The 13,812-nt window shown below is 33.9% G+C and overlaps 3 protein-coding genes across 3 annotated transcripts; 2 read left to right on the top strand and 1 right to left on the bottom strand.

Annotated features, from left to right (window-relative positions):
• The first annotated feature begins 552 nt into the window (after positions 1-552).
• LOC148768943 (Pectin lyase-like superfamily protein) lies at positions 553-2,677 on the top strand. Its single transcript, XM_088820471.1, has 5 exons — positions 553-1,052; positions 1,164-1,326; positions 1,602-1,799; positions 1,892-2,139; positions 2,249-2,677. Exons 1-5 carry the CDS (start codon positions 769-771, stop codon positions 2,415-2,417), a joined length of 1,062 nt encoding a protein of 353 aa, XP_088676597.1. The 5' UTR covers positions 553-768; the 3' UTR covers positions 2,418-2,677.
• Positions 2,678-3,098: 421 nt separating this feature from the next.
• LOC105966588 (DNA-binding enhancer protein-like protein) lies at positions 3,099-5,114 on the top strand. Its single transcript, XM_012991160.2, has 4 exons — positions 3,099-3,381; positions 3,467-3,522; positions 4,668-4,734; positions 4,918-5,114. Exons 1-4 carry the CDS (start codon positions 3,253-3,255, stop codon positions 4,996-4,998), a joined length of 333 nt encoding a protein of 110 aa, XP_012846614.1. The 5' UTR covers positions 3,099-3,252; the 3' UTR covers positions 4,999-5,114.
• A 374-nt stretch (positions 5,115-5,488) lies between these two features.
• LOC105966589 (uncharacterized) lies at positions 5,489-9,372 on the bottom strand. Its single transcript, XM_088820473.1, has 13 exons — positions 9,200-9,372; positions 8,466-9,113; positions 8,019-8,370; positions 7,315-7,921; positions 7,200-7,240; positions 6,990-7,058; positions 6,748-6,848; positions 6,570-6,648; positions 6,307-6,474; positions 6,160-6,209; positions 6,005-6,086; positions 5,798-5,892; positions 5,489-5,701 (listed from the first exon to the last, which is right to left on the bottom strand). The coding sequence occupies exons 2-13, from the start codon at positions 8,924-8,926 to the stop codon at positions 5,581-5,583; spliced, it is 2,226 nt and encodes a 741-aa protein (XP_088676599.1). The 5' UTR covers positions 8,927-9,113; positions 9,200-9,372; the 3' UTR covers positions 5,489-5,580.
• Between the last annotated feature and the right edge of the window lie 4,440 nt (positions 9,373-13,812).

A 13,812-nucleotide genomic window follows, 5' to 3' on the forward strand; every position in this document is an offset into this window, starting at 1 on the left:
TAGTATCTAAATTGGACACCGTAAGGGTAGACATATAAGACAGTACATAGTTGAGGGATGATTGTAATTATCCAAACATGAGGGGTATTTTCGTAATTTGGTGTTACCTTAGGGGATTGACAGTAATTTACCTTTTTTTACATAAAATAATTGAAGGACTTTAGAAAATTAACCTAAAAACAAAATTCATCATCTTTCTAAACAACCTTTTCATTAAATTTTCAAGATTAGAAATAGCACAATTTCCTTTTTTTTTTTTTTTCCGAATTAAAATTTCACAATTTAGGTAGTTGCAAGTGGACACCGATGAACTTAAAAGCTTGAGCTCTATAATTATTGCATTTGATAAATAATTTTAATAAATAGTACAAACGCATGCTTCTCGAGGAATGCATGGGCAACCACAAATGAAGGAAATAAAAAAATAAAAAATAATGCAAATGTGTCGTCTGTGTCAATTGATCCAAGTTTGAATTCTTTTGTCAACGGTCGTTAAGTCGAGCTCGTCGAACATGGTTAGCATAATGTGGTTCCCTCTCCCGTATGCTTGACAGGAATTATACGAAACAACCACCACTAGTTTAACATTCACATATTATTGTCTTCTCTTACTAAACAATTATTAAAAAAAAAAATTGCATAACAAACACTGAGAAATTAATGGAAAACCTCCAATTAATGATTTTTTTTGCTTCATTAAATTTTTTGAAGTTATAAGATAAAAAAAATCAGCTACACAGCCCCATTCCCAGAAAAAAAAACAAAACAATGAATTTACCATACCTGAATTCTGCAACATTTTGCAGAGCAATAAAAATAACCTCTGTATTTATTCTAGTCACACTAGTCATCTTTCTTGATTCTGTACATGTTGTTGCCGAGAATAATGTGATTGATTCTCCTCTTTTGATCCAAAAAATCGGAAGCAATCGAACGATAGTCGTTGATGCAAACGGTCAAGGGGACTTCAAATCGGTCCAAGCTGCCATCAATTACGTTCCAAATCGAAATTCTAAATGGATTGTCATTCACATCAGAAAGGGTGTCTATAGGTCATATATGATTGTTCAATATATATAAATTCACATACATAAAATTGAATTTATGCAAATTTACTTACTATCCGATTTTTTTTATTTTTTTTAATAAATAATTATTTGCAGAGAAAAAGTTACGATACCACGGAACAAACCGTATATATTCATGAGAGGTGATGGAAAAGGGAAAACATCGATCGTATGGTCCAAAATATCGGAAAAGAGTTACGATTCGTCCACATTCAAACTCGAAGCTCAACATTTTATTGCCTTTGGTATCAGCTTCAAGGTTCTCCAATTTTTCCTTTTTTAAAAATATATATCCCTTAATTAATAATGTAAGATTTAATTTCGAAAGTTTTTGGTATTTATATTTTATTATACGAAGATGCGATTTTCATGGGCCTAAGCACATTAACTCGTTTACGACTGGTCGTATTGGGCCCGCTTGAATCGGAGCCCATCATTTCGTATACATTTTACATGTGTTTCACATTGTTTTGAATACAAGAAAATAAAAATATAACCATGTTGCTAATATTATAATTAAAATTTGATAAACAGAATACAGCTCTAACTCACACTACAAGCCACAAGGCGGTGGCGGCACTCGTGGGAGGAGACAAGGCGGCCTTCTACGAATGCGCATTCTTTAGCAACCACAACACTCTTTACGACTATAAGGGCACACACTATTACGACAAATGCTACATTCAAGGCTCCGTCGATTTCATTTTCGGTCAAGGCCAAGCCATTTTTCACGTGAGCTAGCCCTTATATCAATTTTTTTTAATACATTTAATACCCCCGTGTTCTAAGCCCGTGATTATTTTTCTTGATTGATTAAAATGCAGGATTGTGAGATATTAGCAACGAATGACTTGAGACACGAAATCGGAGGATCTATTACAGCTAATTACAGGCAAAACCATAAAGAAAGCAGTGGATTTATCTTTATAAATGGAAAAGTTTATGGAATTGGAAATGTTTATTTAGGAAGTGCCAAAGGAACACACTCAAGGGTAGTTTTTGCAAACACTTATTTATCAAGGAGTATTATCCCTCAAGGCTGGACTAATTACACTTATCAAGGCAACACAGAGTAAGATAACTTTATCCCACTTTATTAATTATACTAATTAATCACTAGCTAATTAGTCTTTTAATTTTTTTTGTTAATTGAAATTTTATGCTTGTGAATTATGAAACAGCAATTTATACAAAGCAGAGTACAAGTGCCACGGGCCGGGATCCGGCCCGAATAATCGGGTCCATTGGTCAAAACAGTTGACCGATGAAGATGCTGCCCCGTTTTTATCCATTGATTTTATTAAAGGGAAAGAATGGCTGCCTGCATGGTTCTCAGCTGCAACTTTTTGAGTTCATATTCTGCATGGGACTTAAAATGGAACTAGTATATATTTATTTATTATTTTTATTTTTTTTGTAAACGAGCCCGCGACTATATACGTGCAACGGGCCGGTACTACGATCGATTTTTTGCGTAGTATATATATTAGTGAAATTAGGGGAAATTAGTTGCTATTGTGACTGATGAACTCAGTAAAAACACTTGTAAACTCAGTTCATTCATTTATTTTGTACATAAGACTTAAGAGAGTGACAATTTTAGTAATTTAGTTTGTGTCGTCGTCGTGGATTAGAACGACGAATTTTTATTTATTTATTTCTTAATTATAAAAAAAAAAATCATTTTTCTAGTATAAGACATAATCTCTACTTTTTTTTTGATAAGTACATAATCTCTACTTAGTATTACTTGCTAGTTGCTACTTAGTATTACTTGCTATTTTCTTTTTATGAAGAATTATTTGTAATTTAGCAAATTTTAGCAAATAAGATTTTAATATAAATTTATATGAAATTAAAAGAATAAAAAAAATCACAAGAAAACAATGAATTAAAAGAATAAAAAAAAATTAAATTGGTAAAAGAAAACCTATACTTTATAATAATTTATGCAATTAAATTCCAGAAACTAATTTAAAAATTAAAATATATTATTATATAAAAACCTTGCTCCAACGACCCGAAAAGGTCCATTAACAGCTCGGAGCATTTGAAAAGCCCATTAACACAAAATCCCCAAAACACAAAATCCGATTAGGGCTAATTCATTATTCAAATATCAAATTTCACGAGCTTCTACCAGAGAACGAATCCTTTGTTGAGATTCCAGTAAGCAAGAAAAAAAATGGAGGGAGGAGACGATGGAGTTGAGAGATTGGAGGACTCGAAAGATCTGCAACAGCAGAGCAAAGCTCTCGACAAACTCACTGACCGAGTCGAGGATCGTCAGCTCGACTCAACCCGAGTTCAGGAGGTGAGTTCCGTTTGATTTTCCGAGTGTAGTTTAGCTTTTACAATTTCAGATTGGCGTTTTTTGTTTATGGATTTTTATGTTTCAGGCTATGGCTTCGATTTCTGCGTCAAAAGAAGCTGATATTCAAGCTGCCAGATTGAGGTATATGTTTTTCATTTATTTATTTATTTTCAAAATTGAGACGGATCGAAATTTATTTTTGTGGACAAAATTAATATGATTGTGTAGAATGTGAATTGGCAATTATTTTATGTAGTGTATGGCATTGTGAATTTTTAAAAAAAGGTTTGGCGAAATTATATTTAGTTTTTGCATTATGTTTAAACCAGACTGGAATCGTGATTATCGAAAAATTGTTGGTACATTGAGGTATTAGAAGTGGTTGCACTTGGCATTTATATATTAGAGTTATTTGGGGAACTACTAATGTAATGAGGTTTGAAACCTGAGTTCGAAATGGTATGGAACTTTTCGAAAACTAGATTGTCATTTCGGAGTTATTTATGAATAAATCATGATTGAAATTCAGGGTGGCTGAGAATGTGAATCTGTGTGCAAACTTTGCATGCAATTTTGAAGTTTTAATAGTTATTATACTTTGCGATTCTATATAAATTTCTATACGAAACGGAGATAGTTTTTAGTGATTTTGAAATTTGCCATTGTGATATTGTTCAGCATTGTTAATTCAAAATGATCGCCCTAGTAATCTAGTCGAGTTAGAGACGTACTTTCGGTGAATGCTCGATGTTTGTTGCTGACATAATTTGTTATGTAGAATTTTTTACGTTGGACGAATAAAATTTATTTGGTAAATTAGTTAAATTAGCCAAAGGAAATTAACACCCGTGTGCAGAAGAAATATATATAACATTGAAGACTTACATCTACAAATTTCATATTGTATTATTGGTTCCTCAGGAATCTTGTTACGTGATGTAAAGATTATTTTGTGTCATTGCAATTTTTACTGTTCCAACCGAAAGTCATTAAACTCTTGAGGGTGACTTATTGAAAAAAAAATCTTAGTTAAGTTTTTAAATAGCAAATGTTCTCGTGGCATTTGCTTACAGTTTTCAAATTGAGTTTATTGAGGAGGAGCCTGATTGTAAACTAAATAGAAATCGCAAGGCCACATTTTAGTACCTTAATGGATGTTTGTAATTTCAACATTTTGTTGCAACTTTTATTGTAATTAGGCCAAACCTAGAGAATATATCTGTGTAATTCATCCGTATTTTATTTCAATTTACTGATCATACAAACGGTGTTCGATTTCATCACAGGGAGAAAGAATTGGCAGCTGTTAAGATTAATGCAGCCGACATTGATATCATTGCTAGTGAACTAGAGGTACTCCTAATTATTGCCCAACTCTTCATTTTGTTCAATAATTCGATTTCATATATATATATATATATATATATATATATATATATATATATATATATATATATATATATATATATATATATATATATATATATATATATATATATATCTGGTATTTACGTATTACTATAATTTTGAAAATAGCTGGACAAGAAGGTGGCTGAAAGAACATTGCGCGAACACAAAGGTGATGCTGTTGCTGCCATTAGATCCTTGCTCTACTAAATACGTATTTAATGCTGTAAGCTCTGCTTCTGCAAATTCTCGGTTTTTTTTTTACTAACTGTTAAATCCTAAATACGTATTGATTCGTCCTTTATCTTGAGTTACCTTCTCATTTATTACTTGTTGAAAATGTTACACCATACATCTTGTGTATGTATAAGATTTGGACGAAAGAAAGCTACGCTTGGACACAAAGGAAAAGAACAAACATCTAAATAATATTAATAGTGCCATGTTTCAAATAAATCGTACTCCCTTTGTTCCACAATATTATCTGTCACTTTAAATTTAATTTTCCAACACTGCATTAATTACTTAATTTCCAGTTTATACCCTTATCAACTCTTTCCAACGCTCTTTTATTTAACTCATTTCCCTCTCTTATTAATTATAAGATAAGGTCATTTTAGTCTAAAATAATACATTTTTTCTAAAATTAAGACACATTTAATAAAATCCTTAATCTATGTGCAAAGCAAAAAACCGATGATTAAAAGGTAACGAAGGGAGTAACATGTTGATATAGAACAAGGGAATTCGGTAATTCGGTTCAAATCTTCTGTTCCGTAAAGCTATTACAGATTACAGTTCCTTTAGGGTGGGAGCAGCAGCACGACCAGCTTGATATTGAACTGCGTATTGTCTCTGAAGTTCTTTTAGCTTCTCCATTAATTCTTGGAACGAAGGACGACTTTGTGGTTCGCTGTTCGCCACAAAACACGTATCGTCCGAAGTTATTACATAGCTCTTCTTACCTAATACAAAATATGTTAAAAAAAGAATTCAAGAAAATACAAACCTATGCCAGCAGCTCTCTATAATAGAAGCCCACTGTGGATCAACATCCTTTGGCATATCTAAACGTTGGTTCATGAATCCCACTGCTCCAATTACCTGCAATTTATTTTATTTTTTATTTTTTAAATGACAAGTTTTACTACAGCCACGTGTCATCCATTGATTTGTTCATTGAGAAAAAGGTTTTAGAAACATTAACAATAAATACCTGCATTGAGTTGAGACTTTCCCAAGGGATCTTCTGTGTTACAAGTTCCCATAATATCACTCCATAGCTATATATATCAGCCCTGAATTCACATTTCCAAATTAAAATCCAATGGTTCACATTTTCTCTCTTATCAATAGACAATTAACACGTACTTCTCATCCGAAGGCTCGTTTCGAAGAACTTCCGGAGCCATCCACTGAGGCTGTGTTCCAGTCATTATATACAAATTTTAGGCTCATTAAACGAACATAATATAATAAGAAATGATTTATTTTTTTGGACGCTGATTAAATGCGTACCGTTCCTTTGCCCGTTTTTGTTGTCAGATAAGTTTCGTGTTTAAGACGTGATAGACCAAAGTCACCGACTTTGACGGTCCAGTTTTTGTCGACAAGAAGATTTGAAGACTTCAAATCGCGGTGAACTATAGGTGGATTGTTATGATGAAGGTAATTCATACCTCGTGCCTGCGTGCGTATATACAACGTCAAAATAATTAATATAAATAATTTTTTTTTTGCATTCGGAAATTAACCAAAAAATGGATTAGAGAGAAACTTACAATATCCAAAGCCATGTGAATACGTCTTCTCCATTCTAATTTTGCTGTGTTCCTCTGCAATAACCGGAACAGACTTCCACTGCATTCATCAGACGAAGAATTGTGAATTTAAGGATACTAAATAGTAAATAAGAAAATAGAGCGGGGGTATTATGGGCAAAGTAGATTATATAAATACCGTGGAAGAAACTCGGTTACAATGCAAAGACGTTCGGGGGAGGTGACTGCCCCCATGAACAGCAGAATATTTGGGTGTCGAAGTCTTTTCATAAGTGATACCTTCAACATTCATATCGACTTATTAAACCAAATTCGAAAAAAAAATATATTCCAACGAGACCAACTTATTGTTTATCAGACGGCATAAAAACAGAAAATCGAAAAATCACATTTTTCTCTTCAAGAATAAACAATACTGACCTCTTGTCTGAATGAAAATATGACATCATCGGAATATTCTTGCCTCGAGAATACCTTAACCGCCACATCCTACACAGCATAACGGTTAATTCTGTTACAATGAGAGATTATAAATTTTGCCCTTATTACATAATCTGCAGATAATATATATATATATAATTACTTTATTAAGTAAAAAGAAGTTTTTGAAAATAGAGGTAAAGAACATACTGATCCATACCACAGAGCATGATAAACAGTTCCACAAGAACCTGCACAAAATATATCGAAACAATTTGTAAGAAATATCGTAAAATCTTTCCCGATTTAAAAAAAAATAGCTAACCTTGACCAATTTGTTCACCGATGGTCAAATCCTCCCATAAAATCTCGTAATCCAAAGAATCAGTATCAACATCGAATTTATTAACCGCACCGCTACTCGTACTTCCATAGCTGCTAGCACTGCTTGTACTGTTCACATTGACCGAAGACGACCAAGAACACGGGGCTTCATTATTATTAGCCGTCCGATTATTTTCACTAACATGATTATTATTATAATTATTATCATTAGCACCACCCTTTTCGTTTTCTTGGTCATTGTTATGCAACCACGGCCATGCAAAACGGGCCGACAAATTCTTCTTACCGATCCAAGCCTCTGCTTTCGACGTAAGAATTCTCGAAATCCCAGGTTTCGTTTCGCTCTCGTTGCCAGAGGAATATTCCTTGTTGGGATTAGAGAATATTCCAAATGGAGAAGGGTTTGGTGTATCTCCTCTTGGAGTACTGGCCCCACTTGAAACAGCATCTTCTCGAGTATCGGACATGGCATTATCGTAAAAACCTCGATCGGAGTAATGGCTGTCCCCACTGCCACCTTCGTGGTCCGAGGAGTACGTTTCTGCAGGCCTCATTTTCGATTTAACTTTGTTGCTTACTTTAGAAGCCTATTTTATTGAAAATTATTATTAGCAAATATGCTAGGAAAATTTGTACTTAATTCACGCAAAAACCACTAAAACGAAAGACGATATTCATACCCACCAAATTCGATATTTTGGAGGAAGCAATGCTTATATTCCTGCTCAAACTCGAATTATTTTCCGACAGTACAGATTTAGCTTCTTGAAAAGGCCTCGAATCACACGAGACGGATATAATTCCAACTAAAGAACCATCATCATCGTAGAGTGGTGTATTAGTTATCACAGCTACAAATCCTTCGCCTCGTTTATTCTTGACCGGAAATTGACCGGTCCAATTTTCCCCCATTGCCACACGACCAGCAATACTACTAGCCACAGCAGAGTCTCGAGGGTCTGATAATAGCTCGATTACGTCACGCCCCAGTGCCTCTGCCGCTGAATATCCGTACAGATTTTCTGCTGTTCTATTCCTTCACAAAATTAACAGTTATTCATTTCATATTAATAAACAATTAGGTCAAAAGATGGGAAATATATATATAGTATAGTTCAACTGAGTAATTACCAGTAAATTATGCGACAATTGAGATCAAATATATGCACAGATTGTCCCATTGACTGCAATATGTTCAAATACTGCTTATCTGTGAACTTAACTGCCGAAGGACCGCAGCCTCCGGCGGCGGCGACGGTGGCGGCGCCGCCGCGACTTTCCCTCTGTAGCGGAGAGGAATGCCGGAAAGATACAGAGCCCTTCTTCCACGCAGCCACTAAGCTGGCATCGCCGCTGTCGGATCTCCGGCGAGGAACCCTTTGAGGGGAAATGGAGTGGGACCTCTGCTTGTGGTGACGATCCGCGGCGGCGGCCATAATCTCGGCCGTCGATGGTGGTGTCATGAGCCTGGACATCTCTTGCTTCAGGTGGGCGTGGCCCAATTCTAGCTCTTGGATCTTCTTCAGCAGCTCCTCCGTCGGCGGCGGCGAGGCCGCCGGTGGCGGCGCTGACTCCGGCGAGCCGTTCTTCATGGGAAATATCTTCCGAAATCAAAACAGAAAAATCCGAACACTATAGAGTCCTCTTTACATATTCACTCCTGAAAATCGGAATATTATATTCTTCAACGAAGAATTATTATTTGGCCATTCTCTCTCTCTCTCTCTCTCTCTCTCCTGAATAATGGATCTGTGACGAAGATCACTAGTATCTTCCCCCCTTTTACAAAGGGGTTTTGCAATTATTAATTTGTACAGAATTATGGGTTCAATGTGTAATCAAAAAACAGAATTAAAATGTGTGACCTTTGGGAGTTCTAAGCATCACCTTTGGCCTTTTCCTCCTCACCCACCTTTTTTTTTTGTTTTCTTTTCTCTCTCTAAAAAAACTTCTGGCTCTGTTTTTTTTTTCCGTCTCTCTCTCTCTCTAGAACATCCCACTTTCTCTCTCTAAAATGACTGCATTCCTTGTGTGCTCTGCCCTCTGGTTCTCGATTGTAGTAGAGGAGTAGTTGTTGGTTGTACTGTTGCAGAACGGACCCGCCAAACATAAAAACAACACTCTCATAGCTGGCGCTTGCACCCACGCGCTCCAACAATGCGTGAAGCCACCATCAGTTTTAATGCGTGCTGGCACCATCTTATTGGCTCCTAAATTCAGTCATTTTTTTGTGTGTTTTACTGTCACTTTAATTTTTTTTTTAAAGAAAATTTAATTAGTTAGTAGTTATACTTAGTAGTATCATTCTTAATGTTGGTTACTTACACCTGAATTAAATCATAACAGAAAATGGATCATAAATAGACATATCTGCATGTATCTGTAAATTTATGATTAAAAAAAAAAAAAATTATTGGTGCACGATTCAAAAAATTATGCAAACTAAATTAGAAATATTGAAATTAAAAATATTATAAGAATTTTCAAAGACCAATTTGAATGAGTTACAGCCCACCAGGCCACCAAATTAATTAATATTTAATAAGCCTAATAAATTAATATTTTGTCCACCTCTTTACAGCTGCGTGTATTAAATGAAATGGATCTAATTGGACGGATATAAATACTTCTCTCTTTTCCTTATTTTGTATGTGTTCTTGCATTTTCTTTCTATTTTTATCTCAAGTTTAGCCTAATTAGTTTTGGGGCGAATGATCGTCTCAATTATTTCTATATTATACCCGGTGAAGGTTATACTGACTAGATTTTTTACTGTTTGATTTACACACACCAATGTGGGTGTGTGTGTTTATGTGTGATGATGCTAGAATTAGATCAGCTTAAATAGTTGAGGTAGGATGGGCTCGAAGAGCAAAGTGGATTACTGACTCACGAGTTTGATGACCTTGAGGTACCTGCGATCATAGAACACGTAAACTAAGCTGGGGTTGATCCGACGGAAACCCCTCCGACGCTCAAGTCAGGTGTGTGGATAGCAAAAGTCGTAGATAGGATGCGAGCAGTTGTATAGTTCGAGTATTGATCGTACCTTAACAAATGAATTAGAAACTTTACTTATGATAGGGCTGGAGTTGGTTAATTAAAATTGTCGGACCCAAACTTTATCTGAAAGTGATTGGGCCTTCGTTGTAGTGGGCTTCAAGTTTGGGCTCGTGGCCTAGTAAGTTAAGAAATTGTAGGTCCACTTAGTTGGCCCAATTAAGCATATCAATGTGCTTATGAATTGTAAAACTTTAGACAACATATTTCACTCGATGTAGCATAGTATAAATTCGATCTTCCCTTAATTCTCTTGATTTGATAAATTAGGATATAATTACGAGGTATATACACTTGGAATGGAGAAAGAATTCAATAACCTTGAAAGTTTTAGATAATGAATATTGGGAAAATTGTAGTTTTTGCCCCAAAAGTTTGCACTGATTTCAAATTGGTCCCTAATGTTCATAAAAATAATAAAATATACATTTGGTCCCTCATGTTTTAATAATTTAACATTTTTTGTCATTTCTGTCATTTTTTCATTAATATGCCAGTTAAGAGAGTGACGAAAACATGCTTGATTTCGTAGTACTAATGAAAAATTATCGAAAATGACAAAAATATTAAATTGTTGAAACATGAGGAATTAAATCTGTTTTTTGTTAGAACAAAAGGGACCACATATGAAATTAAAGTAAACCCGAGGGACGAAATGTAACTTTCTCTATTCCATAGGATATACACATTAGCACGTAGAAGTAGGAAAATGGCATTCATGTGGCTTAAATTTCACTATCTTGATCAATCACTAAAGTTGTAGTTTACTTTTGAGCAAAGTGATTGTTGTGCAAAAAACATCCATTCATAGAAGAGTTCATTTTATTTCCTTTTTCAATTAAAAAATAAATAATAATCAGTGGATTTCACCTTTTTTTTCTCCCCAAGATTTGTGGAGTAGCAGCCATATTAGTGTTTGAATTATTGTGATTTCTTTCTTTTAGCAATTTTCATTTTAGGAAATCCTAAAAAGAGGAGGGTCGCCGGGCCGGCCCGGCCCGGCCCGCACCTACCCCGCAGCCTTGGGTCATCTCTCATATTCAAACATTCTTTAATAATAATAATAATAATAATAATCACCAACAGTAATTTGCTTGAAAGCATGCATTAATGCTTATCTTCAGATTAACATTATTTTATATTGCAAAATCAAAATATTATTATTAATTATCTTTACTTTCAAATATGAACAAATGTGTACTCAGATTATTGTTTATTGATGCCATTAATTAGTAGATAATCTGAGATTTGACCTTTCCCAATATTGTAGGTCCAAACACATCTTTATCCAAGTTATTTTTTTTCAAAACTAGCAATCATGCAAAATAAAATGATAAATAATTGCCAGCTCTTCATCTACCCAAGTCAAATGTTTTTTTTTTTCTTTTTTTCTTTTGGGCATATACAAATATACAATTGCATTATGAATTTCATGTGATCGATGATGTGTGTTTGGGGTAAAAAAATGAAGCAGCAGGTGTGATGGGGTGTGGGCACACCTGCAATATATATTTCATTTTTGAACTTGCTTCCCTACTATGTTTCAAAATTCAAAATCACTCTTTATCTATATATGCTCTATTTGATCGTAATATTGTCGTCGTCTAATAATCGCGATTTGTTATATTTATCTCACGTCGATCATAAATTTTGGGAATTCTTACAACAAAGTGACAAACGCCCTCCCTCTTTAAGCTAACTATATATATATATATAACTACTTATTTACCCACAATAACACGTACACCCATTGGCGTGTATTGATGAATGAAGATCTTCTTTTCGTGTACTACAACTCAAATTTGACCTACAATATATACATATATATATATATATATATATATATATATATATATATATATATATATATATATATATATATATATATATATATATATATATATATATATATATATATATATATATATATATACACGAACATGTCTTTGACCAGCTTGTTGAGTGTGTATTTTACACTCAATGTATATTTTTTTACGATGATTTTTTATACTTTTATTGATTTAATGATGCTTAATGAGTGGTTTATTGTATTTTAGGTACAACTTGACGATTTGGGAGTTTCAAGGACGAAACGAGCCAAAAAAGGTCAAGAAGGGGCAAAAACGGAAGAAAACAAAAATATGCTCAAAATCTTCATCACAATTCTTCTTTTATCTATCTTTTCTTAATCTATGTCTTTTTATATTTTTATTATGTTTTTCGTAGAGAACATGAGTAGCTAAGTTTTTAATCTAAGATTTTGTTGGAACCCTATGTGGGGATGGTGAACCCGTTTTCTTGAGATTATGCAATTATGATTTTATGATTATTTCTTATACTTGTTATGATTGTTAGTGCATGAACTTGATCAATTTATGTGCTTTATTTGTGATTATTGGGATTGACTCGACAGAGCTATTTTGATAATTAGACGGTAAGTATAAGAGCCTTCGAGTAGTTTTCACGGGATGAGTGTGTCAATTGCATGTGGTGTCGTAGACATACATATATCACCTTAGGTAGCCATTTACGAGACTTGTTAGTTAATGTTTTATTCATAATTTGTTTGCATAGACATATAGTGAACCGTTTATGAATAATAGACTCATAATACACGCGACAGCGGGTTATGAGTAAATTAGTGTCTCGGGTTAATAATCATGAATCATATATTTCATAATTGAAGGGTTTTGGGTGAGCAATTCTTGATTTTATTTGACAAACTTGCGTAGGCTGGATAAGAATTATAGTTATGAGAATTTGGTACTTACAATTAGATAATTTGAGTATTCCCTGTGGGATCGACATCCGACTCTCATGAGTCCACTTTTACTACTTGTTTGCGATACGTGCACTTGCGTGTTAGGTATTTAGCCCAACACAGCTCATCAAGAAGACTTTCACCTGGGCAGACTATTCCTTTTGGCAAAATGACACAGCGATATGGCATTTCCGAAAAACTAGAATACGGAAAACGGGGTGGATACGTATAAATATTAAAAATATAGGGGTATATTTATAAATAATATATATATTGTTCTTTTTTATTTTGAGTTTTAGAAAAATATTAAAAGAAGAGTTTCAAATTTCAACGATTTTTAACAAAACTATTAAAAGAAGTGTTTATGGTGTAGTGTGTGTATTTTTTTCAGTGTGTATTTAAGGTGCAGTTAGTGCGTTTTTTTTAGTGTGTGTTTTTGGTATAGTGTGTGTAAATTTTTTTATTGTGTATTTTCAATGTAGTGTGTGTAGTTTATTTAGTGTGTGTTTTTTGTGTAGTGTGTGTAATTTTTTTAGTAGTATTTTTTGGTGTAGTGTATGTTTTCGGGTAAGTGTGTGTATTATATATTTTTTTTTTTAGTGTGTGTTTTCGCCTTTTCAGTGTAGTGTATGTATTTTTTTTAGTGTGTGTATTATG

The sequence above is a fragment of the Erythranthe guttata genome, chromosome 7 (assembly GCF_056151865.1).
Source record: "Erythranthe guttata isolate IM_541 chromosome 7, IM_541, whole genome shotgun sequence".
NCBI classification, from domain to species: Eukaryota; Viridiplantae; Streptophyta; class Magnoliopsida; order Lamiales; family Phrymaceae; genus Erythranthe; species Erythranthe guttata.